Source organism: Gambusia affinis, linkage group LG10 (assembly GCF_019740435.1).
Source record: "Gambusia affinis linkage group LG10, SWU_Gaff_1.0, whole genome shotgun sequence".
Taxonomy (NCBI): domain Eukaryota; kingdom Metazoa; phylum Chordata; class Actinopteri; order Cyprinodontiformes; family Poeciliidae; genus Gambusia; species Gambusia affinis.
Genome location: NC_057877.1, coordinates 29,461,605 through 29,483,042, shown reverse-complemented (window position 1 = coordinate 29,483,042; position 21,438 = coordinate 29,461,605). Strand labels below are relative to the sequence as shown.

The window sequence follows — 21,438 nt, the reverse complement described above, 5'->3', positions numbered from 1 at the left end:
AGCAACACATCCCAGAAATATTCAGAAATGTTACAATGAGACCGTCTGTATTTTTTGACCTCTGACCCTGATGAGACATGACATACAGTAAACAAATACTATACATCACCACTGGAAGTACTTTGTTATATTTTAACATATGTACATTACTTACTGTAAGTTTTAGAAATGTATTTTTTGTTGTGATTTATTTTCTTCATTATTGTGAGAACCAAAATCTGCTTCTTTTAATTTAGATTATACAAATAATATTTCTATATTTTAAAGATCATTTAGATCTATCCTTAGATAATTCATTATTGTCGCTTTTGTTCTGGCTCGAAATGGGAGAAGATGTGATCTGGGGTAAATCATATGCAGCATGTAGAACCTTTGCTGGCCAGCAGAGGGAGCCCGTTTCACCATCAGCGGCCAGGAGCATCTGAAGTCTCACTGCGGTCTTCACTAAACATTATTTATAATCCAAACTATGTCACAGTGAAGCTGTGATTTAGTGTTTCATCCGAAGTCAATTTGAGCTTGAAATTGATTATTTGATCTGATCGGAGCATCTGGAGAAAACAGCAGGGGGCGATGTGGTTCCATGGAGGAAGTCACTTCCTGAGATGTTCCTGGTCATTTATTAAAGAACTGATTCTTTAATAAATGACCAGAAAGTCAGAGGTTCTGCGGTACGTCCTGTCTGACGTCAGACCAGGCTGGATCCGGTTGGTTCTGACAGAACTGTTTGTTATCCAGTTTTCTGTCCGTCAGGTTGCCTGGTTTATTGCTGCTGTTTACATTGAAACTGAGCTTTTTCATCCTAGGCAACACAAACCTGGACAGGTTCTGATCCGGGTAGCAACTAATTAGTTTGGTAACTTTTTGAAAAAAATTAAATGTTACTCCACATTTTTACTTTTGTGTAATTTTTGGGTTCTCTGCCCACCTCAGGTTCTAAAAACAGAACGTTCTAAATACACTATAAGGTGCTGCTCCACATGCAGCCTGTTGGGGGCGCAGTGCTGGCCGGCTGAGCAGGTGTGAGGTGTGAAGGAGCAGGAGGCGCAGCTGGAATGCTGCAGCTGGAATGCTGCAGCAGGTCGACACACGCCTCACTGCAGATCAGGAACCAGCAACATGTTCCTGACAGAAACCATGAGAGGATACCGAGGCATCAAGTACACCTTGTTCTTCTTCTGCTACTGTTTCTGGGTGAGTCCGGTCCGCGGCCGGCGTCCGAGCCGGTCCGGATGTCAGCTGGAAGTAGTTTTGTTTTTCCTGTATGTCAGTGAGGCGACAGGATGGAGGGAGACGTGCGGTAAAGGTCACCGGGTCGGGACCAGAACCCGTGAGGGCCGGTCAGAGGACTGAAAGTTCAGGGTCACAAACTGATGGATTAACGGGAGAACAGCTGCTAGAGGTTTGATTTGTTCTGGTCCAGTAAAACAGAACTTCCAGAACCTCCAGACTGCGCTTCAGAACCAGGTTGAATGTTTTCCCGCGGTGCCACCACTTCACCTCCTGGTGGCTTTGGGCAGGACAGCGGTTCTGCTTCCTGTCCGGTCCTGTTTGGTAGATAAAGCTGAACTTTGACCTGTGAAGTTTTCATCTGCCAACCAGAACCAGGGGGCCCAGTCCAGAATTGTGTGTCTGAACCAGCAGAACTCTGAGGTCCAGTTCCTGACCAGAACCTCTCTGTGTGATACGGCAGGTCGTCAGCGCCGTCCTGATCGCTGTCGGGATCTACGCCAAGGTCGCCAAGGAGAAAGGTCAGTGAAGGTCGTTCCAGGAGCAGCTGGTTTCCTGGTTCTGTTCAAAACGCGACCCAGTTAGAATCGGGTTCAGACTTCAGGAGGTTTCAGGAAGGGATGCAGCCGCAACACAGAGCTAAACCCGTTACAGGGTTTGTGTCCTGTTTCCATAGCAACAGTTTCTGGTCTGAAAATCGTCTCCGAAACATCCGGATCCGTTTCCAGGAAATTCTGCTGATCACATTCCTGAGGATGAAACCAGGAAATGATTCAGATCCAAACAAGTTTCAACTTTTCCTGCTGATGGTGAAACAGTCGGCCAATTACCTGCTGAGGTTTCCGTCTCCATGGGAACCATCAGAAATGAATGGAAGTCCATGCAAACACCTATTCTCCGTCTGTCTGTCTGTGTGTGTGTGTGTGTGTGTGTAGATGTAGTCGACACTCTGACCGTGGATCCAGCGCTGCTGCTGATTGTTGTCGGATTGTTGATGTTCCTCATCACCTTCCTGGGATGTTTCGGAGCGCTGCGGAACGCCACCTGCCTGCTGAAGACGGTATTTAACCGTCTTGATTGTAATTATTTATTGTTTTATCCAGATAAACCTTCAGATGTCGTTTTATCTGAAGGTTTTCAGCAGAGAAAACCTTCAGAATCCAGTTGGAGGATTCTGTGTTGACGACAGAACAGGTCTGAGTTTGACTGAAGGTCCTGACGTCTGTCTTTGTTCTGAAGAAATTTTCATCCAAAATTATTCTGGAGACAGGAACGAAAACCTGAATGTCTGAGAATCGCCAAAATCATTTTGTAGCTCCGTCTACAAATGGAAACCAGCTAAAACGTTAGCTGCGCTAATCCAAAGCATTAGTCATAAACACAAAATGCAACACATTATTTAGGGGAAGCTAATGTTCAGCTGTTTCAAGCTAAAGCTAACGCTAAAGCTCCAACTTCAGTTCAAATGATAACTGACTCACACTCCTACGCACCGGTTTAATTTTTGACATTATAATTTACATATTCTACACGGCCCTTAAATATGTTTACCTGAACATTGAAGAATGTTCAGGTAAACATTCTTCAATGTTTACCTGAAGAATTCAGTTGATAATCAAAACTTCAACACAGATCAAATGAAAGTTTACAAAACATCTGCTTTAGTACTTATCCGGAAAAATTTATTCAGTTTGGTAGACACAGTTAGTAAAAGGACTAAAAGTGAAAATAAAAAATTAGCTTTGCTAGCATTAGCAGAAGTGGAAACTAGGACTTAGTGAGAGCAGCATGAGAGCGTCGCCTAGCGGACAGTTGCTGTTAGTTGATTTCCTGTTGATGTATCTTCCTCTCTGCTTCCCCCTGCAGTTCCTGTCCATCCTGGCTGTGGTTCTGCTGCTGCAGGTCGCTGCTGGAGCTGTGACTTACGTTTTTACCGACTTGGTAACAGAACTCCACCAGCAGAATGCAGAACGTTGAGATCCGGTGTGAACTCTGACCCTAACCCTTCAGGTGATGGAGAGGACGGAGACGCTGATGATGAAGGCCGTCGTCCGCTACAGGGAGGATCAGGACCTGGAGAACGCCATCGACTTTGTGCAGAAGAAGGTGAGCTGGACGACCAAAGCATCTTAACGTGCGGCGTGGATTTAATGCGGAGCTGCTGTGCTGCAGTTCCAGTGCTGCGGCGTGGAAAACTACAGGGACTGGTCCCGTAACGTCTACTTCGAGTGTTCTGAGAGCAACCCCAGCCTGGAAGTCTGCGGCGTTCCCTTCTCCTGCTGCATCCACCTGCAGAACCAGGTCAGACCGACTGGACCCCGTCTTGTGTGAAATTCTGCCCCCCTGCGTCGGGAGCGCGCACTGCAGCCAGAGAGGCGGTCCGCCCATTTCCACGACGCTTCAGATCAATTTCCCGATAAAACAACTTATTGCTGATAGAAGAGGATGGAAGCTGCTGACAGCAGGACACAAACAATTAAGACTTACTGAAAGGCTGAGAGTGTAGGCTCTCTGGAAAATCACGTTATGATGTAAAATATGACAGATTTTTGGTGGCTGATCAAACTATCACACATAACAGTCATTGAGAATTTGAAAACATTTGCTCAATATTTGCCAAAGTTATGAGGGGAGAACCAAATATTTCTGCTGCCTGAAATAATCTGTTCCCTGTTCAACGCTCTTTGGAAGAACAGATTATTTCAGGGAGCTGAAATATTTGGTTTCCCCCTCATAACTTTGGCAAATAGAGAGCAATGAAATATCATAAAAACACACAAACCTAAAGTTTGGTGACTGACTTTTAATTGTCAGGCTTAAGAGACAAAAGTTGGAACCAGACCAATAAAAATCAACACAAAACCTCGTTTATTTGTTTCACCATTCTGTTAGCTGCAGATTCACCTGAAAGTTACAAACATGATTATATGAGCTGTTTTACTGAGAAATCCATCAGAGGCGCCGTGGAAATGGGCGGACCGCCACTCTGGCTGCTCCCGACACAGGGGGGCAGAACTGCTGCGTCTCTGTGCTGCATCTCTGTGCTGCATCTCTGTGCTGCATCTCTGTGCTGCATCTCTGTGCTGCATCTCTGTGCTCCTGTCCCTGCAGACGGTGCTGAACACCATGTGTGGTTACAGCATGCAGCAGCAGCAGGAAGCGGCGGCCCGGCTGCACATCTTCACGGCCGGCTGCCTGCAGCGGATTGTCTTGTGGGCCCAGAAGAACCTGCTGCTGGTGGCCGGGCTGACGGCCGGTCTGCTGCTGCTGGAGGTACCGACACCACCGCAGAGCGACCTTTGACCCCCCGCTGACCTCCCACTCTCTCCTGCAGGTGTGCATGATGGGTCTGGCCGCAGCGCAGGCGGCCTGGATCCACCGGGTCCGACGGAGGCAGAAGGTCAGCGAAGGTCGCCGGGCAGAGGAGAGGAAGGAGAGGCTCTGGTTTCCCGCCTTCGCCGACTTCACTGAGGAATGATGATGACGATGATGATGAGCTTCGTCTCTGCAGGCCGGACTCAGCAGAACCAAACAGAACCAGGAGGTTTCTGAGGTTCCTTCTCATCTCAGAACTTCAGGACTTTAAAGTGTGACCTTTGACCTGTTGGGGTTCCGGTCTCCTTCCTCTCTAATCCCGCTTGTTCTGCTGTAATCTGAGGCGGATTAGCAGCAGGATCACCTGCGGCGGCAGCATGTTGCTGCGGGAGGCGGCCGTCACGCTCGCATTATTGGATTCATGACCTCAGGGTCGACCGGCGCGCGTGAGTGTGTGAGTGTGAGTGTGTGTGTGCGTGTGTGTGTGTGTGAGTGTGTGTGTGTGAGTGTGTGTGTGTGTGTGTGTGTGTGTGTGTGTGAGTGTGTGTGTGTGTGTGTGTGTGTGTGTGTGTGTGTGTGTGTGTGTGTGTGTGTGTGTGTGTGTGTACACAGGGTGCATGATGGGAAACCTCGTGTCTCATTGATCCTGTATTTTATACGAGCCCATCACCATGGAAACGGTTTATGTATGAATACTTGAGGCCTTCTGCTGGAGTTTATCAGAGAAAATAATACATGGTTCAAATCTGAAAAGTGTGGTGTGTCCCCATAAATAGTCAGGTCAGTTCTGGTTCTGACAATATAATAAATTGTTACATTTCTGTAATAAAATGTTTTGGTCTGATGTAGAAAATCATCAAATGAACAGAAAAAAACTTTTTATTTGTCTGGTCAGAGAATCAGAGGAACCAGGAGTCCAAACCTGAACATCAGAACCAACATCGACACCAAAACGTCCTAGACAAAACCCGCCTTCAGGCGTGAAGCGGATGTGAAAAATGAGATTGACACATAAAAATTAACTTCATGGTCAGGAGTAAAAAACAAAAACCTTTAAGAAGAAACTGAAGTTTGGAGCTGAAATGATGAAAGTGTTTAGGCTCTAAAATCAATATTTCATCACCAGAACCATCCAGGAAAAAGAAATACAAACATAGACAGAGCTGGCAGAGGAACGTAGAGGTCAGAGGTCACGTTAAGGTGGGTCAGAGTCTCTGAGCCAAATCATCTGAAAACCGAAGAACCGCCTCTGGTTCTGATCCGAGTCCCGATGAACAGAATCAGAACCTCTGAGCCGGAAACGTCGGTGAGATTCCCAGAATCCTTCAGTTCTCCGATCACGTCAACAAGAGGAGCAGTTAAAGCCCGGCGGCCGAGGAAGAGGAGCGCCGCGACGAAGAGCACTTGGACTTATTCATTTCCTTTGACCCCTGACCAGGGCCAGCACCACCAGCCAATCAGATCGCTCCGTTCTGCTGCCACACGCATCCGGATCAGAACTCTGGATCCAGTCTCCTTGCATGTCAAAGGTCAAGGTATAAATCCCAAACTGGGATCCGGTCGGTTCTGGATCCGGTCGGTTCTGGAGATCCAGGCCGTGTGGGAATCCTCCCGGCTTCGGAGTCCATCGTCGTTTTTTGTTCAGCCACAAAAACAAAGAAGATCCGTCTGCATGAAGGGATTCTGTCAGGTTCTGACCCGGTTCCAGTGGTGAGACAACCTGCCCCCCACCAGCAGGATGAGGCGGATCATTTCGGACTGAGCGACCTTTGACCCCGTCTGGAGCTCACCTCCAGCAGGACCGGCCGGTCGAAGAGCGGAACGGAGAGTCCGGCTCCGGTTCTTCTCCGGTCCCAGACCCGGCGGTCTGAGGAGCGCTGCCTGACCCGGTTCTGGTCCATCACACCTGGCAGATGTTGTAGTAGACGGTGTGGGCCCGGCAGGGGCCCGGCGGGTCGTGGTGGCAGTGGATCTCCGTCATGGGAATGCTGGTGCTGTAGGAGTTGCTGTGGCGGTTCTGGGTTCCGTACGACGGAACCGGCTGCAGAGAAACAGAACCGGTTAGAACTCAGAAGGTCAGGATGGAACAACATTCCTGCTGATTTCTCTGCTTTCCATAAATTCAGCTGAGAGCAGAAACACGTGAAGGAATGTCTGATCTTTGCTGATGTTTCAGTTTTCCTGACTGAAACTTTGTGGAACCTCTAAACCAGTTCTGGTTCTGGAGAGAACCGGCCAGGTTCATTAGCAGGTCTTTAGCAGGTGGAGAACTGGCCTCCAGGCCTGGAGCTGATCTAAACTCTCCAGGAAACAAACCAAACAGCCTGGAGATCTGGATCCATGTCAGACCAGCAGGATGTTTCCTCTACAGGAACAGTTCAGTTTGTCTGCAGCACCAGGTTCTCCAGGCCAGAGGACCGGCCAGGTTCTCCAGAGGACCGGCCAGGTTCTCCAGGCCAGAGGACCGGCCAGGTTCTCCAGGCCAGAGGACCGGCCAGGTTCTCCAGGCCAGAGAACCGGCCAGGTTCTCCAGGCCAGAGGACCGGCCAGGTTCTCCAGGCCAGAGGACCGGCCAGGTTCTCCAGAGGACCGGCCAGGTTCTCCAGGCCAGAGAACCGGCCAGGTTCTCCAGGCCAGAGAACCGGCCAGGTTCTCCAGGCCAGAGGACCGGCCAGGTTCTCCAGGCCAGAGGACCGGCCAGGTTCTCCAGGCCAGAGGACCGGCCAGGTTCTCCAGAGGACCGGCCAGGTTCTCCAGGCCAGAGAACCGGCCAGGTTCTCCAGGCCAGAGAACCGGCCAGGTTCTCCAGAGGACCGGCCAGGTTCTCCAGGCCAGAGAACCGGCCAGGTTCTCCAGAGGACCGGCCAGGTTCTCCAGGCCAGAGAACCGGCCAGGTTCTCCAGGCCAGAGAACCGGCCAGGTTCTCCAGGCCAGAGGACCGGCCAGGTTCTCCAGAGAACCGGCCAGGTTCTCCAGAGGACCGGCCAGGTTCTCCAGGCCAGAGAACCGGCCAGGTTCTCCAGGCCAGAGGACCGGCCAGGTTCTCCAGGCCAGAGAACCGGCCAGGTTCTCCAGGCCAGAGGACCGGCCAGGTTCTCCAGGCCAGAGAACCGGCCAGGTTCTCCAGAGGACCGGCCAGGTTCTCCAGAGGACCGGCCAGGTTCTCCAGAGGACCGGCCAGGTTCTCCAGAGAACCGGCCAGGTTCTCCAGGCCAGAGAACCGGCCAGGTTCTCCAGAGAACCGGCCAGGATAAATGGCTCCGCCCCTTCCTGCAGAGAAAGGGGCGGAGCTTAACCTGCAGTCTGAAGGAATGAAGGAAGTCAGCAGATTGGGTTTCCAGAGACGACATGACAGGAGAAGGAAACCTTCAGCAGCAGACGGCGCCACGACAACCATCAGCAACAGCTGAATGAAAGGTCCAAACAACCGAGACAAAAACAACCAGAACCCGGATGGACTGGACCCGGTCAGTAAAAGGTTCTGGTCCCTGCTTTACGTCTCCTGCCTGATGCTAATAAAACCATCTCTTGTTTTTTACCTTTCCTGTTTCACTCAGAGGAAAATCTTTCCGACACAGGTGTGCGATGATGCCTGCGGCCAGGGCGTCGCCAAGGACGTTGATCATGGTGCGAAACCTGTCGCTGCGGGGCCAGAAGGGGGCGCCGTCAGACTCAAAACACAAGGAACCGTCGCTGCTCGACACAAGGACAGTTACTGATATTCAGGACTTACAGGATCCAATCAATGGCCACAATCAGTGTGATGTCATCAGGCGGCAGGCCCACAGAGGTGAGGACGATCACCATGGTAACCAGTCCGGCCTGAGGGATGCCGGCGGCTCCGATGCTGGCGGCCGTGGCCGTGATGCTGGAAGACGAGGGCAGACGGTCAGAGAGTCCAGCTGCTTATTGGAGGAACAGATGAGAGAATCGTCTGCATACGGGCGAATCGCCTCGTCTGCACGGAGACACCCGACCTGTTCCTGCTCGGGCCAGGTGAGACTCCTCACCTGATGGTGACCAGCTGGCCCAGGTCCAGCTCGTAATCGTTGACCTGAGCGATAAAGATGGCCGCCACAGCCTCGTACAGTGCCGTGCCGTCCATGTTGATGGTGGCTCCGACAGGCAGGACGAAGCGGGCGATCTGCCGGTCGACGTGGCAGTTCTCCAGCAGGCACTTCATGGTGATGGGCAGCGTGGCAGAGCTGAGGAACATGGAGGTTTCACTCCGTTTCTATCAGAGCTCAGGACGGAGCAGGAGGCTGGAGCGGCACTGACCTGGAGGACGTGGCCAGCGCGATGACCATGGCCTGCAGAAGTCCCTGGATGTAGCTGAACGGGTTCTTCCTGGTGAGGAGGAAGTAGAAGAGAGGGAGGAGGACGAGGCCGTGGATGAAGAGGCCGGTGAGGACGGTGATGCCGTACCAGCCCAGCTTCTTCCCCAGCGTGCTCGGGTCCTGCATGTCCAGGATCTTCCCCGCCACCAAGAAGATGATCCCAAACGGGAAGTACCTGAGGAGACAGCGATGTCCTGAAGGCGGAGCCAAAAAAGGGCGGAGCCAAAAAGGGCCGAGTCCTGCAGAGGGACGGGCCTATGACATCACAGATTGCATCTTTCCAGATCAGATCAACCTCAGAAGACCGAGAATCGTTTTATTGGAGCTGAAATTCTTGGCAATTTTTCAGATTCAGGCAAAGAAAGGGAACAAATTCTGGTGACAAGAGATCCAAAGACCCAGACGTTCAGCTCCTGAGTTTAGTTCTGGTTACATCTAGAGTCCAAGGAGAAGCTCAGAGAGCTTGGACCCGCTGATCTGGACCGCTTTGACTCACCACACAGCAGCGTTGATGATCTTCATCACACACTCGTTGATGCACTGACAGACGTTGACCAGCGGCGCGCCGCGCTCTCCCATCCTGCCCAGCAGCAAACCTGCACAGCAGCCAAACAGCATTTACTCTCTGAGCAACAACAGGAAGTTCCCCAATAGTATTTTGGCCCTGATACCTTGCCATACTCACCCATGGTGGCGGAGAAGATAACGATGCCGAGGACATTCATCTGCTGGCTGCTGCCAGGACTCGTCTTGTAGATGACGTCTGGGGGCGGAGTCAGCTCCAGGTACACTGTCCGTCCTTTAGGGACGTTGTCGTCAGGAACAACGTAGACAAAGTTAGGCTGGATGGTTTTGGTTGGGACTCTGAGGATGGGGATCAGGTCCGTTTTGTACTGCAGAAGCAGAGTCGGGTGGTTAGAGGAAGGAAACGGAGCAGAACTGACCAGGTCCAACCTGAGGAGGTTTACCTGCTGGAACGTGGCTTCGATCAGGTTGGAGGGAACCATGTTTCTGTGGATGAAGGAGAGAAGAGCCAGCAGATAAACAGAAACCCTTCATCACAGAGACATTGGAGCTCCACTGGGCCGTGTGCTGCTCTTTACCTTTCTGCACAGCCCAGAACAGAACCAAACATCCAGGAAGTACAATAATCTGTGTCCTCATCTCCTCAGCCCAGCAGAGACTACATTTCCATGAATTACTGGAACCAGACCGGTGCTGCTGGTCAGAGTCCTGTCCACATCAATGTTGGACCCAGAGGTTCCCATCAGAACATGCCTTGTTCCACTGCTCTACGGTTCGGTTCTGACCCGTGTGTCGCTCTGTCCCCGGGTTCTCTGGCTGTCCTCTTGGATCCCTTCAGTGTGTGCTGCCCCCTGCAGGCCAGCGATGTCCTGACCAACTGCAGGAGCTTCCTCTGCTCTCTGGAACCGCAGGAAGTTCTTACAGCACAACAAAAACAGACGGCAGGCTGCTGCATGCTCAGAGGTCAGAGGTCACCAGGATGACGGTGAAGTGTTGAACCGGCGCGTGCAGCTCCTGTCAGACCAGGTCTGCAAACGTGCAGCGGCAGAGATCAGCGAGTCGGTTGATCTGCCTCTCATCCCGCAGGATTACTAAAAATACCGCCATGAGCCGGAGCTCTGAGGGGATGAAGAGCTGCAGCGCTGCTACGGTTTGTTGACCCTGGCTGGACTCATCATTTCTGGATAAAACGGATCAGCTCAGCTTCATTCATGCAGCTGCAGGTTGCTAGGTTACATCGTTAACACTGGTGACTGACTGGTTGGACATTAGAAGGGAGACGAATGTCTCTTCACATCCCAAACAGGACAAAGTTAAAACTAGCCAGCATGTCATCTGTTCGCTGATCAGATCATTTCAAAATGGGCTTTAATTTCAGGGCATCAGAGTAAAGGTGGCTGAACAACAAAACATTTAAGACTTTAAGCTGTAAACAACGGTCAGACCATTTTCTTTCTACTTCACAGGTTGGCCTCCAGTGCTGGGAAAGCAAATCACTCCGACAAATTATGCCACCTCCTCCGCACAATGAAGATGACCTTTGACCTCCCTCACCTGATCAGGTCGAGCAGGGCGTCGGCCGAGGTCATGACCGGCCCGCCGCCCAGACGGTTGCTCTCCATCTCCGTCCCCGTGCCGGGCTTGATGATGAGAACGAGGACGATGCCGACCACCACGGCGATGAAGGTGGTCCACAGGTAGTAGGTGACGGTGAGGACGCCCATCCTGCAGCACGCCTTGGACTCCATGGACGACAGGCCGGACATCAAGCTGCAGGACAGACAGGAGGACACAACTGTCAGGAACGCCTCCGCACAAAATCAGAACGATATTAGTGCCAAAATGAAGACTACAGCCAACTTAGCGGTGGCTACTTCCTTGCCACAGGAGACTAGAGAAACGCTGAAGCTAGCTAGTGATCTGACTAAGAACAGACTGGCACCGCTAACTGAGTCAGGCTAGTATTAGCCATAGATAGGCTAACGTTAGCCATAGATAAACTAGCATTAACCTTAGATAGACTAGCATTAGCCTTGGATAGGCTAACAACTAGCATGCCCAGGTAATATTACCTCTATTGAGCTTCCACTAATCAAAAATCGGTTTAATTAATCACAAATTGTTTTATATGTTCTGATTTAATATGGAATAATCTAGTCTAACTTCAAAGAGTCTGAGCACTGGAGTAGTTAAACTACGACAGATTAAAGATGCTGAAGGTATTGAAAAAGTATGTGGCGTTGCCCTTCAGCCATTTTATATGCATTATGCTGATTTCAGTAAACTCTATGAGAACAAACAGCTTCTGATTTCTGACATTGTAGCCAAACGTTTGTCTGTCTAAAGTTTCCTTTAAAGGAAAAAGCACAAGTCACTGGTGGTAGCCTAGCCATGCTAGCTGTTAGTCTATTCAGTGCCAATACTAGCCTATCAAAAGCTAACGCTACAGCACAGGAAGAACATGAAGCAATGGATGAGCAGCCTCGGCATGGTAGGCATCAGCCCCTCTAGGGTCAAAGGTCAAAGGTCATCCCCAGAGCATCTGAAGTCCATTGTTCTCATGACAGACAGAACCAAACAGCAGAAACATCTCCAAGCATGTGTGAAGCACGGAGGTGGAGGGATGATGATGAGGGTTATGAGGTCAAAGGTCAGGACAGATTCATCATCACAGCCCGGATCGTCTGCCAGCTGTTTGGGCTCCCGGTTCTACCGGTCCTAAAGGTTCTGGTTCTTCCTGCATTAGCGCCTGCAGTCGGATCAGAACCAGAACCGGACCATTCTTAAACATTGGATCGGACTGCTGAGCCGGTTCTGCTGGCTCCTACCTGGACGTGATGAGAGGAAGGATGAGCATCTTCAGCATCCTCATCAGCAGCTCTCCAGGGAAGGAGAAGTAGATCTTGGCCTGAGGACAACAGAGACGGAGCGTTTCATGGGTCTAGTCAAAGTAAAACCTTCTAATCAGCTCTGAATTAAACCAACCAGAATCATGTTTCACTCTTCTTCTGCAGATAAAAACACATTTTCAGCTAACAAATATCTAATTATCACAGAAAATGCTTTGACATGGAAAATGTGGAAAATGTTTCAGTTGACAGAAGATCAGGATTTCAGACAAATGTGTGGATGAAACCAAACTGAAGGAACTGAAGTTGTTATGTTTGGACCTAAAGAGGAACAATCTAGGGTCATAGATCTAGAGTTAATGCACAGCTTCAGTTATTACAGCTGGAAGCTAGAGATCAGGCTGACCTTTGACCTGAACCTCCAGAAAAGGTGGTTTTCCTACCAGCTGGATGATTTCCAGGATTAGAGGAAATGTTCTGAATCACTGACAAACAGATTGTTTCTGATTATTGTATTGAAACATGACAACCTGGTGTAAAGTGTTAAGCTGGACGTGCTGCAGTATGATCCAGTTCTGATTCATTTCTTCTTCTTTCACATTAATTCCTGCATGCTAGCGTAGCGCTGATGTTAGCCTTGTGTGCTAAACATGCTCCAGTTGCCTCTTACAGGGACAGATTACTGATGCTGGATTTGGACTGAGTGTTGTTACAGCTGCCAGCCAGTGGTTGGCAGGTGCAGCCTGTCCTGGCAGAGGTCGAAGGTCACTCGCCTTTACAGGGACAGGAAGAACCTCACAGGAAGTTAAAGCAGTGCAGAGAAATGAATAGGTCACTGATCTACTAGACAGTGTTCTGTCAGACTCTAAAAGTTAATAGTGTGAATAAAATCCAAACAATCTAGAGTTTTAGCTCCCTCCTTTTCTCTTTAGCCGAGTTTCAGTCTGGAGTTTAGCGGCCAGAGGGAGACGATCCAGAGAGGTTCTGTCTGCTTTCCATCCTGGCTTTAGGGACAGACGGTAAAACCTGCAGGGCTGCTGGAGCTCCTTCAGTACCAAGGACCCAAAAACACTTAAAAACTATCAATAAGACCTTCAATTGGACCCTAAAGCAGCAGGGGAGACCGACTGGAGACCGACTGAGACCGACCTGGAGACCGACCGGAGACCGACCTGGAGACCGACTGAGACCGACCTGGAGACCGACCGGGAGACCGACCTGGAGACCGACCTGGAGACCGACCGGAGACCGACCTGGAGACCGACCTGGAGACCGACCGGAGACCGACCTGGAGACCGACCGGAGACCGACCGGGAGACCGACCGGAGACCGACCGGGAGACCGACCTGGAGACCGACCGGAGACCGACCGGGAGACCGACCGGAGACCGACTGAGAGACTGAGACCGGGAGACTGGAGACCGGAGACCGGGAGACCCGACCTGGAGACCGACCTGAGAGAGACCGACCGGAGACCGACCGGGAGACCGACCGGAGACCGACCGGGAGACCGACCGGAGACCGACCGGGAGACCGACCTGGAGACCGACCGGAGACCGACCTGGAGACCGACCGGGAGACCGACCTGGAGACCGACCGGAGACCGACCGGAGACCGACCGGGAGACCGACCTGGAGACCGACCGGAGACCGACCTGGAGACCGACCTGGAGACCGACCGGGAGACCGACCGGAGACCGACCTGGAGACCGACCGGAGACCGACCTGGAGACCGACCTGGAGACCGACCGGAGACCGACCTGGAGACCGACCGGTTTCAGTGGCAGAAAGAATGGTTCTGATTGGAGCAGCTCCAGAACTTCTTTCCAGGTTCTGCAGGTTCCTGCCGATGACCTGTTCATTTGGTTCTGCTGATTCTGGAGCAGAAACGTCAGGAACCTGTTTGGTTCTGAACCGGGTCAGCTTGCTGTTTGAGGCTGAAGCTGTGCTTTAAGTGGGCCGGTATGCAGGTCAGAGGTCAGAGGTCAGATTAGTTATTTATTGAGAAGTGAAAAAAATACTTCTGACTATTTGGTCTCAGATGAGATGAAAGTTTGAAGTATTCAGTTTTTCCAAGACCATCACGTCTTCCTGGTTGCTATGGAAACCAACATGTCTTAACGCAGGAGTTGCTTAGAGTTCAGGAGATCCTGCCCAACTGGGAGAGAATCATTTTTAGAGCTTATAGAGACAAAATATTCAGTTTTGGTACAAAATACACTGATCTGTACCAGTCTTCTGGTTCTGATCGGTGTAGTATCCAGTAGAGCTGCAGCAGAACCAGAACCGTTTGGGCCAAGCGGAGCTGCAGTCAGACTCACTGGGTCCAGAAGTTCTGGTTCCGGCCTGGTTGGAGGTTCCGTACCTGTATAGAGAGCTCGGTTCCTCTCAGCATGAAGCCCAGCGTGCAGCCGGTAACCACGGCGATGACCGACAGCGTCAGCAGCCCGTTCCTCTGACAGAAGCCCCTAAGGTTCCTCCAGCAGTCCCCGCCCACGCCGGCCCTCAGCCAGGCCCTGACCCGGCCCGCCGGGTCGAACCGGGCCTCCTCCTCGCCGCCGCCGGGCAGCAGAAGTTCGTCCATGGCTTCCGAGGTGGTGTGGTCGTCCTGGCAACGAGGCGCGGGGCAGCCGGCCTCTTCCATGAGGGAGAAACAATCAGCAACAGCAGGCTGCGGGAGGCTTACCGCCTTAAGAGGCTTAAGGTGGACTGGAGGGGGGCGGTGTTTCCTCTTCACTCCTTCAGGAAGGTGATCAGAGGTCAATGAAATCGAGTCCATCAGCAGCAGCTCAACTCACCAACAGGAAGTGATGTCACGTCCGGTGAACCAGACTCTGGTCTCCAGGTTCCTGAAAGAAAACCTTAAATCAAACCAGGGGGCCCAAAGTGGGGGCCAGGGCCGTTTACGGCCCTCAACGTGTGTTTGTGCGGTCCTGGGTGAGAGTTAGAGACGGCAGAGTGAAGCTGATGGATGTAGAAACACGAAACATGAAAAACAAAAAACATGACAAGATGCTAACATCTGTTCTTAACGATATACTTTTATTTTATAGAGAAACAGAAACGGGTGATTTGAGTTCTGCTGTTCAGCTTCAGCGCTGATGCTAGCAGACGATGCTCTGGCTAAACACAGTCTGCATGATGACCAGAGGAACTGGACCTGCTCACCCAGTTTAAAGGGCCAGCATCATCCATTTCCACAGACATTTTATAGCTTAATAAAGTAACTCTGTTACTTTCAATTGTTATAAAAATGCTATATATGTCAAATATAACTTTTACTTCCTGATATATCTTGAAATTGGGCCTCTGTCTGGAGCTCCGCCTCCAGGAAGTCGTCCCAACATGGCTCCTCTATTAACCCTTTAATGTTTCTACCAGCGCTGCTCTGAGCAGCAGCTCCTATAACGAGCTCAGCACCTGTTTGCTAATTGTTGCTGGCTAGTCTGAAGGAGCTGAGAGGGGGAGGAGCTTCACCTTGAAGGTGGGGCTAGGGCCACCCAGGCGTTTTTAACAGCTGGACGGTTGCCATGGAGATTAATAGATTTCTCAATCATGAAAGAATCAAGGCAACACTCCAGGGAATAATAATGTAACATGAATATAATATTAAAAACAGTTGATTTTACACGATACTGGCCCTTTAAATAAATCAGTTCAGTTCTGGGCTCCAGGCTCTTGTGAAACCAAACCGCTAACTTTAATCTGAAAAACTTCAACCTCAACAGGCTGAATGATTTTATCACAGCTCAACGTGGCCAGAGTTCATCTCTGGATTAAACCTCCAGGTCCTGACAGATCGCACATCACAGTCTGGTTCTGATCCACTTACTTCACACAACACAAATCAGCACCGATCAGAACCCGAACAGATCTACAGGAGGGACAACCAGAAGTGATGTCACAGAGGGTGGAGGTCCTGGTTCTGATGGTGAGGGACCCTCAGTGGTTCTGATCAGGTTCTGGTTCAGATATGGAACCGGTTCTGATCCATTCTGGTCAGAACCTGCCAGACGAGGTTCAGGGTCAAAAATTCGATTCAATTAAAATGTTAAAACCGGTTCTGGTGACCCAGTCCGATCAGAACTAGAACATTAAATAAACAGCAGACCATATCAGGGTTCACTGCCCAGCGCCCCCTGCAGGAGGCAGCAGGCGCCGCGCCATCAATACCTGCAGGTTGTACGGTCAGGGGTCAAAGGTCAGGGATAGGGGTTCCCTCATTAGGTCTCTTATTCAAGTTGTAGTTCTTGCTCTCTGTGGCGGTTGGAGAGAGCAGAGGGCCCCCGCCCTGCCCTTCAGGCCCCGCCCCGTGGGCCCCGCCCTTCAGGCCCCGCCCCGTGGGCCCCGCCCCTGCCGTCACCACCTGATGAGCAGCAGCGCGGCGAGCGCGGCGTATCCCAGGACGAGGCAGAGCACCTTGAGCAGGCGGTCGTTCCTCTGCTCCAGCTCCGGACTCAGGACCTCCATGAAGGTGACGAAGAGGAAGGTCCCGGCGGCGAGGCCCTGCAGCAGCAGCGACGCCACGCCTGCCGCCAGCGTCCGCGCCGCCTCAACGCCCATCCCCGCCGCCGCGCCCAGTGGGATCGTCATGGCGACGGCAGCGGCCAGCTTGGCGGCGTCTTTCATGCCGAGCGCCGCCTTGGCCAGGCTGATGCCCAGCGCGGCGGCGGCCAGCGTCTCGTGGACGGCCACGCCCAGCAGCAGGCCGCCCAGCTTGGCGCCGTCCTCCTGCAGGCCCAGCGCCACGCCTTCGAACAGCGAGTGGGCCGACAGCGCCAGAACCAGGCCGGCCAGCCGGAGAGGCCCCGCCGCCCCAAGCTGGCCCCGACCAAAGTGTCCGTGGCGATGGCCGCCGCCCAGGAAGGGGGCGTCATACTCCGAGTCGCTGCCGGCTTCCGAGCCGCCGGCGTTGAACGTCTCCAGGGCGATGAAGGACGGCTTCTCCTTCCTGAAGGTCAGGACGGTCTGCTCCACAAACAGCGTGATGAAGAAGCCCACCATCATCATGGTCTCCGCCAGCGGGTAGTCGCTGCTGACCTGCAGCTGCTGCAGCACGCCGGCCGCCTGCAGGGGGAGGGGCCAAGGTTGATTTTTACCACTAAAATTACTACAATTAATCAGATTTTCAAATTTACCGATATTTGTGGAACAAACACTGGAGAAAATAGAAAAGAAGCATGAAAGACTGGAGCTGATTTTTGATGAGTGATTATCTTCACATTATGAAGTGAAGGGGCCACGAGGAAATGTTCATTCACTGCATCTTTTATCATTTACTGTGAACATTTCTGATCATTTATTGTCCTGAAAAAACTGCATTAATGTTAAAAACAAAACTGGCTTTATTAGGAATGTTGCGGACGACTTCCTGTAGGCGGAGCTTCAGAAAGAGTTCTTAAAGAGACAGACGCCCAATTTCAAGGCATTAAATATTGAAGTCATATTTAATATACACAGTATTTCTATAACAACTACAGGTAAAATAGTTACTTGATAGGCAACGTGCCTGGAAAACACCGTCCCTTTAAATATCTTACTGAAATCCGCTGCTTATGAAACCGTTTCCTCCTGGCTGCTGTGTGTGTGTGTGTGTGTGTGTGTGTGTGTGTGTGTGTACAACAGAGGAAATCCCATTTCATCATTGGGGGGACCTTACACAGGGAAACTTCTTAAGAGCAATTTTTTAGGAGGGGTTGAATGAAATGTAAAGTTACAATGAAATGTAACGTAAAATGTGGTTTAAATTTCTTTTATCGTCTTCAATCTGCAGGGCCAGAAATGACTAGGAAGTGATGCTGCATATCAAATATGTTTTTCTCAGTAAACAACCTGTTGAGACCCACAGAAATCAAACTAAGATTCAAATGTTTAGATGTGAGTTTGGTTCAGAGTCACTGATCTAATTTCTGAAACACCTTTACAAAACTTAAAGCTCTGAATAAATACAAGCTATGTGTTGTTTAAATTATAACCTAAGTTGCTTTAAACCTTTTTCTTTTTGTTTTTCCATGTCCTGCGTGGCTGAACCTATAAATATGTAAAAATGTAATATCTGGGAAGCTTCATAACCTAAGCTTAAGGATCAGCACCAGAAAAATATTAAGATTTTAATTTGAGGTTTTAAAGGCTTTACGTCGAAGAGTAGAGCCTTTAAAACCTCTAAAGGTTTTAAAGAAGCCTTTAAACCTTTAAAGGAGGTGTGTGTGTGTGTGTGTGTGTACCTTGTCTCTGACGGCCGGCAGTAGAGCGTTGAAGCACGTTGCCAGGAACACGCCTCCTCCGAAGCAGTTACCAAGCGCCAGGCCCCGGTGGTAGCGTCCCGCCTTCTCACTGTCGGCCAGCAGGAGGCGCACCGGCACCAGGATGCCGGCCAGTATCAGCGCGGACAGGCCCAGAAGGCCCAGCAGCTTCACCACCAGGAGCTGCATCCTGAGCTGCAGATGCTACCAGCAGCACAGTGACATCACTTCCTGTGTGGTGGGCGTGGAGGAGCTGCAGCGTCTCTACTGGTTCCACTGGTGGAGACACAAACAAGGTAGCTGTTACTGGGAGTCTGCTGGGGTTCTGGTTCTTCAACAGCAGCAGCTGATTACTGGGTTAATCTGGGTCACAACCAGAACCAAGGGCTCTAAACTGAAGCACAACCTCAAAGTTTCCATTAAATAATAAACAGAAAAATGTATTTATTCTGTACATTTTTTAGACTGATTCACCTCAACACGGAAACAGGAAGTGATGTAATTCCTGCCCTTTATGTCCAAAATAGGAAGGAAGAAGTGAATCGACTACAGGAAATTCACATTTCCTTGCTTTATTTATTTAAAGCTGAAGTATGTAACTTTTATAGGAAATATTTTCCATATTTCTACAAACTGTCACCATGTTGTGACAGGTTGATATGAGCCAGATAATGTGTGGAAAGATCATTGTCTTCCACCTTTTCCCTGAGCGGCTGTCCTAAGAAATGCACCAAAAACAGCAAATCAGAGCCAGGAGGCGGGTCTTAGCACAGTCAATCACCCTCACGTACTCGCTCCTCATTATGTTAATGGAGGAGAAACAACTTACTGTTACAGAAAAACCATTTATCTGCCATCATTGTGACCATGCTAACTAGTCTAGTATCCAGGACAGGCTATGCTAGCTGCAGCGTAGCAGAGAACAAAGGGGGGAACAGCAGCACCAAGCAGAGGGTGATTGACAGCACTAACACGCTCCTCCTGGCTCTGATTGGTTGTTTGTAGTTACCACTGGAAGAATTTTTCAGATGGATACAAACGGCCGAAATGAGTTTTCCCAGTAGGGTATCTGGGCTCTCCCTTAGAGGTACGTGAGAGACTCGGTAGAGCCGCTGCTCCTTCTCGTCGAGAGGAGCGAAGGAGGCTCGGGCATCTGGTCAGGACGCCTCCCTGGTGAGGAGTTCATGTCCCACCGGAAGGAGGAGATATGTAAAAAATATATTCTTTTATACACCTTTAATCACAAGTTAACCTGTTTTTTTCTCTCTGATTTATTTATATTTATCCTGGTTTATTCCCAGAATAATTGTTCAGTAGCTTTGCTCTGTCACTTTCTGCTCCGGGTCCAAATCTAATGTTTCCGAACAGAACCAGCTGGTTTCATTTCTGTTCTTTGGTTTCTGTCAGCAGCAGGTTCTGGTCCAAATGAGCAGGTTCTGGTGAATTAGAATCTGGTGTTGGTTCAGCTCTCTTCAATCCGGAAAAAAATCCAAATTAAAAACGCCACAACAACCTACTTCCGGTAAGCTGTCCTGCTAACACTAGCTAGCTAAAGCAGCCAACTGGACAGACCCGGAACCGGTCCGCTGGGTTAGAATAGCGGTTCTGGACCAAGTTACTGAAGGTCATGGAGCATCTTTAGAACCACAGGAACCGGCTCCACCCCAAACAGAACCACACCGTGTTTACCTGCTCGAACATCTGTCCTCTGCTCCGGCAGGTGCATGAAAACACTTCCGTTTCAGCGTCAGACTCAACGTGCGCACTGATTGGTGGGTTCCTAGTGACGTAGAAGCCTTTTCTAAAGCGTTTTTTCCCCCCCTGTATTTACACCTTAAAACGTAAATAGGTGTTTTGACGGTCCTTTTGTTCCAGCCCTTGTTATTATAGCAGAACTGGAAGTTTTTACTTCAACATTTTTTATTGAAACCTTTTTTCTCTTTTACAAACATTTACAATCAAATGCTCGTCCTCTTGCTGGATCCTGAAATCGGTTCTTTCAGATGGAACATTTTCTGCAACAGGCTCCTGCGGTTTTGATGCGAAGCGATGAAACCAAGACAAAGACTTCAGAACATCTGCTCCTCTTTTAATACTAACCTGTCTGCTGATTAGGCAGATTTAACTTAACTGGAAAATATGTTTGAAATACTTTGAAGGAAATGCTGTAGCCTCACCCCGATGCCCTGCCCTAACCCTAGTCAAACTCCAGAGGAGGAGTCTTGCCTCGTTTCCACTGAGCAGTACGGATCGGTTCGGCTCCATTCCTGGGCTAGGTACACAGGTCAAAGGTCAGGTTCAGGCAATGCCACTGGCGTTGCATTTCAGTCCACTGATAGGACAGAAAAATGTCACTGATGGCGAAACACTTTCCTGAGCATGCCAGACCACAAAACGACTTATGGAACCGTACCAAACAGAACCGCTGAGGAAACACGGCATTCAGAATCCTCCAGCCGGGTCGGACAGAAACCGAGGAACATCTGCTGTTCAGATCCCTGCTGATCCACCTCCTTGGCTTTTGCAGCTCCTCTTTAATAAACTATCTGCTCATACATTCAGGAACCAGGCAGAAACACTCTGCTGCGTTCTGCTTCCTGTTCTGAACGTCCTCGCTCTGCACTGATCTGCATTATAACTTCATTTTACTTTAGATTTTATTTGAGCTGTTGAAATGTCAATCAGCTGCTACCGGTTGTAAATATATCCATTGTTGTCATGGTTACGCAGTTTAGCAACTGCCCAAAAGAAAAGAGCAACAGCATACTGAGGCGATAAAACAACAAACAGAAATCTATATTTTATCAAGTCCATCTTCTGTCTGAACCAACCTGTAGGTTCGCTCCAGATCTTTAAACTCCTCCATCATGGCTTCCAGCAGGCATCACCAAACCAGGAGGGAGACGCTGAAACCGTCGGCCTGTTCGGTTACCATGGAAACA

At 50.3% G+C, this 21,438-nt stretch overlaps 3 protein-coding genes across 6 annotated transcripts; 1 reads left to right on the top strand and 2 right to left on the bottom strand.

The window, feature by feature from the left end:
• The first annotated feature begins 35 nt into the window (after window positions 1-35).
• zgc:113223 (uncharacterized protein LOC541424 homolog) lies at window positions 36-5,419 on the top strand. The gene is made up of 8 exons (XM_044128500.1): window positions 36-1,194; window positions 1,694-1,751; window positions 2,166-2,290; window positions 3,097-3,171; window positions 3,241-3,336; window positions 3,403-3,531; window positions 4,342-4,503; window positions 4,565-5,419. The coding sequence occupies exons 1-8, from the start codon at window positions 1,120-1,122 to the stop codon at window positions 4,706-4,708; spliced, it is 864 nt and encodes a 287-aa protein (XP_043984435.1). The 5' UTR covers window positions 36-1,119; the 3' UTR covers window positions 4,709-5,419.
• Window positions 5,407-15,033, bottom strand: LOC122838065 (excitatory amino acid transporter 5-like). Of its 2 annotated transcripts, XM_044128419.1 has the most exons (12): window positions 14,620-15,033; window positions 12,236-12,315; window positions 10,962-11,177; window positions 9,851-9,893; window positions 9,568-9,775; window positions 9,379-9,478; window positions 8,971-9,057; window positions 8,824-8,892; window positions 8,556-8,750; window positions 8,279-8,413; window positions 8,085-8,187; window positions 5,407-6,586 (listed from the first exon to the last, which is right to left on the bottom strand). In XM_044128419.1, exons 1-12 carry the CDS (start codon window positions 15,031-15,033, stop codon window positions 6,446-6,448), a joined length of 1,791 nt encoding a protein of 596 aa, XP_043984354.1. In that variant the 3' UTR covers window positions 5,407-6,445. The 2 variants fall into 2 exon arrangements, with proteins under 2 accessions (XP_043984354.1, XP_043984353.1); XM_044128418.1 differs by having other exon boundaries at window positions 8,824-9,057.
• On the bottom strand, window positions 14,974-21,414 carry LOC122838107 (zinc transporter ZIP3-like). Of its 3 annotated transcripts, XM_044128497.1 has the most exons (4): window positions 21,328-21,414; window positions 18,479-18,772; window positions 16,674-17,321; window positions 14,974-15,103 (listed from the first exon to the last, which is right to left on the bottom strand). In XM_044128497.1, exons 2-4 carry the CDS (start codon window positions 18,683-18,685, stop codon window positions 15,068-15,070), a joined length of 891 nt encoding a protein of 296 aa, XP_043984432.1. In that variant the 5' UTR covers window positions 18,686-18,772; window positions 21,328-21,414; the 3' UTR covers window positions 14,974-15,067. The 3 variants fall into 3 exon arrangements, with proteins under 3 accessions (XP_043984432.1, XP_043984431.1, XP_043984430.1); XM_044128496.1 differs by lacking the exon at window positions 14,974-15,103 and having other exon boundaries at window positions 15,283-17,321; XM_044128495.1 differs by lacking the exons at window positions 14,974-15,103; window positions 21,328-21,414 and adding an exon at window positions 20,186-20,260 and having other exon boundaries at window positions 15,283-17,321.
• Between the last annotated feature and the right edge of the window lie 24 nt (window positions 21,415-21,438).

Bases quoted from the DNA above. Each gene is read 5' to 3' on its own strand.
- zgc:113223 (XM_044128500.1), top strand. From the start codon at position 1,120: ATGTTCCTGACAGAAACCATGAGAGGATACCGAGGCATCAAGTACACC. The intron at 1,752-2,165 runs GTCAGTGAAGGT...GTGTGTGTGTAG, and splicing joins CAAGGTCGCCAAGGAGAAAG to ATGTAGTCGACACTCTGACC. The intron at 3,337-3,402 runs GTGAGCTGGACG...GCTGTGCTGCAG, and splicing joins TCGACTTTGTGCAGAAGAAG to TTCCAGTGCTGCGGCGTGGA.
- LOC122838065 (XM_044128418.1), bottom strand. From the start codon at position 15,033: ATGGACTCGATTTCATTGACCTCTGATCACCTTCCTGAAGGAGTGAAG. The intron at 9,894-10,961 runs GTGAGGGAGGTC...CTTCATCCACAG, and splicing joins GCCCTGCTCGACCTGATCAG to AAACATGGTTCCCTCCAACC. The intron at 9,058-9,378 runs GTGAGTCAAAGC...CTGTCTCCTCAG, and splicing joins ATCATCAACGCTGCTGTGTG to GTACTTCCCGTTTGGGATCA.
- LOC122838107 (XM_044128496.1), bottom strand. From the start codon at position 18,685: ATGCAGCTCCTGGTGGTGAAGCTGCTGGGCCTTCTGGGCCTGTCCGCG. The intron at 17,322-18,478 runs GTACACACACAC...CTCCCCCTGCAG, and splicing joins TGCCGGCCGTCAGAGACAAG to GCGGCCGGCGTGCTGCAGCA.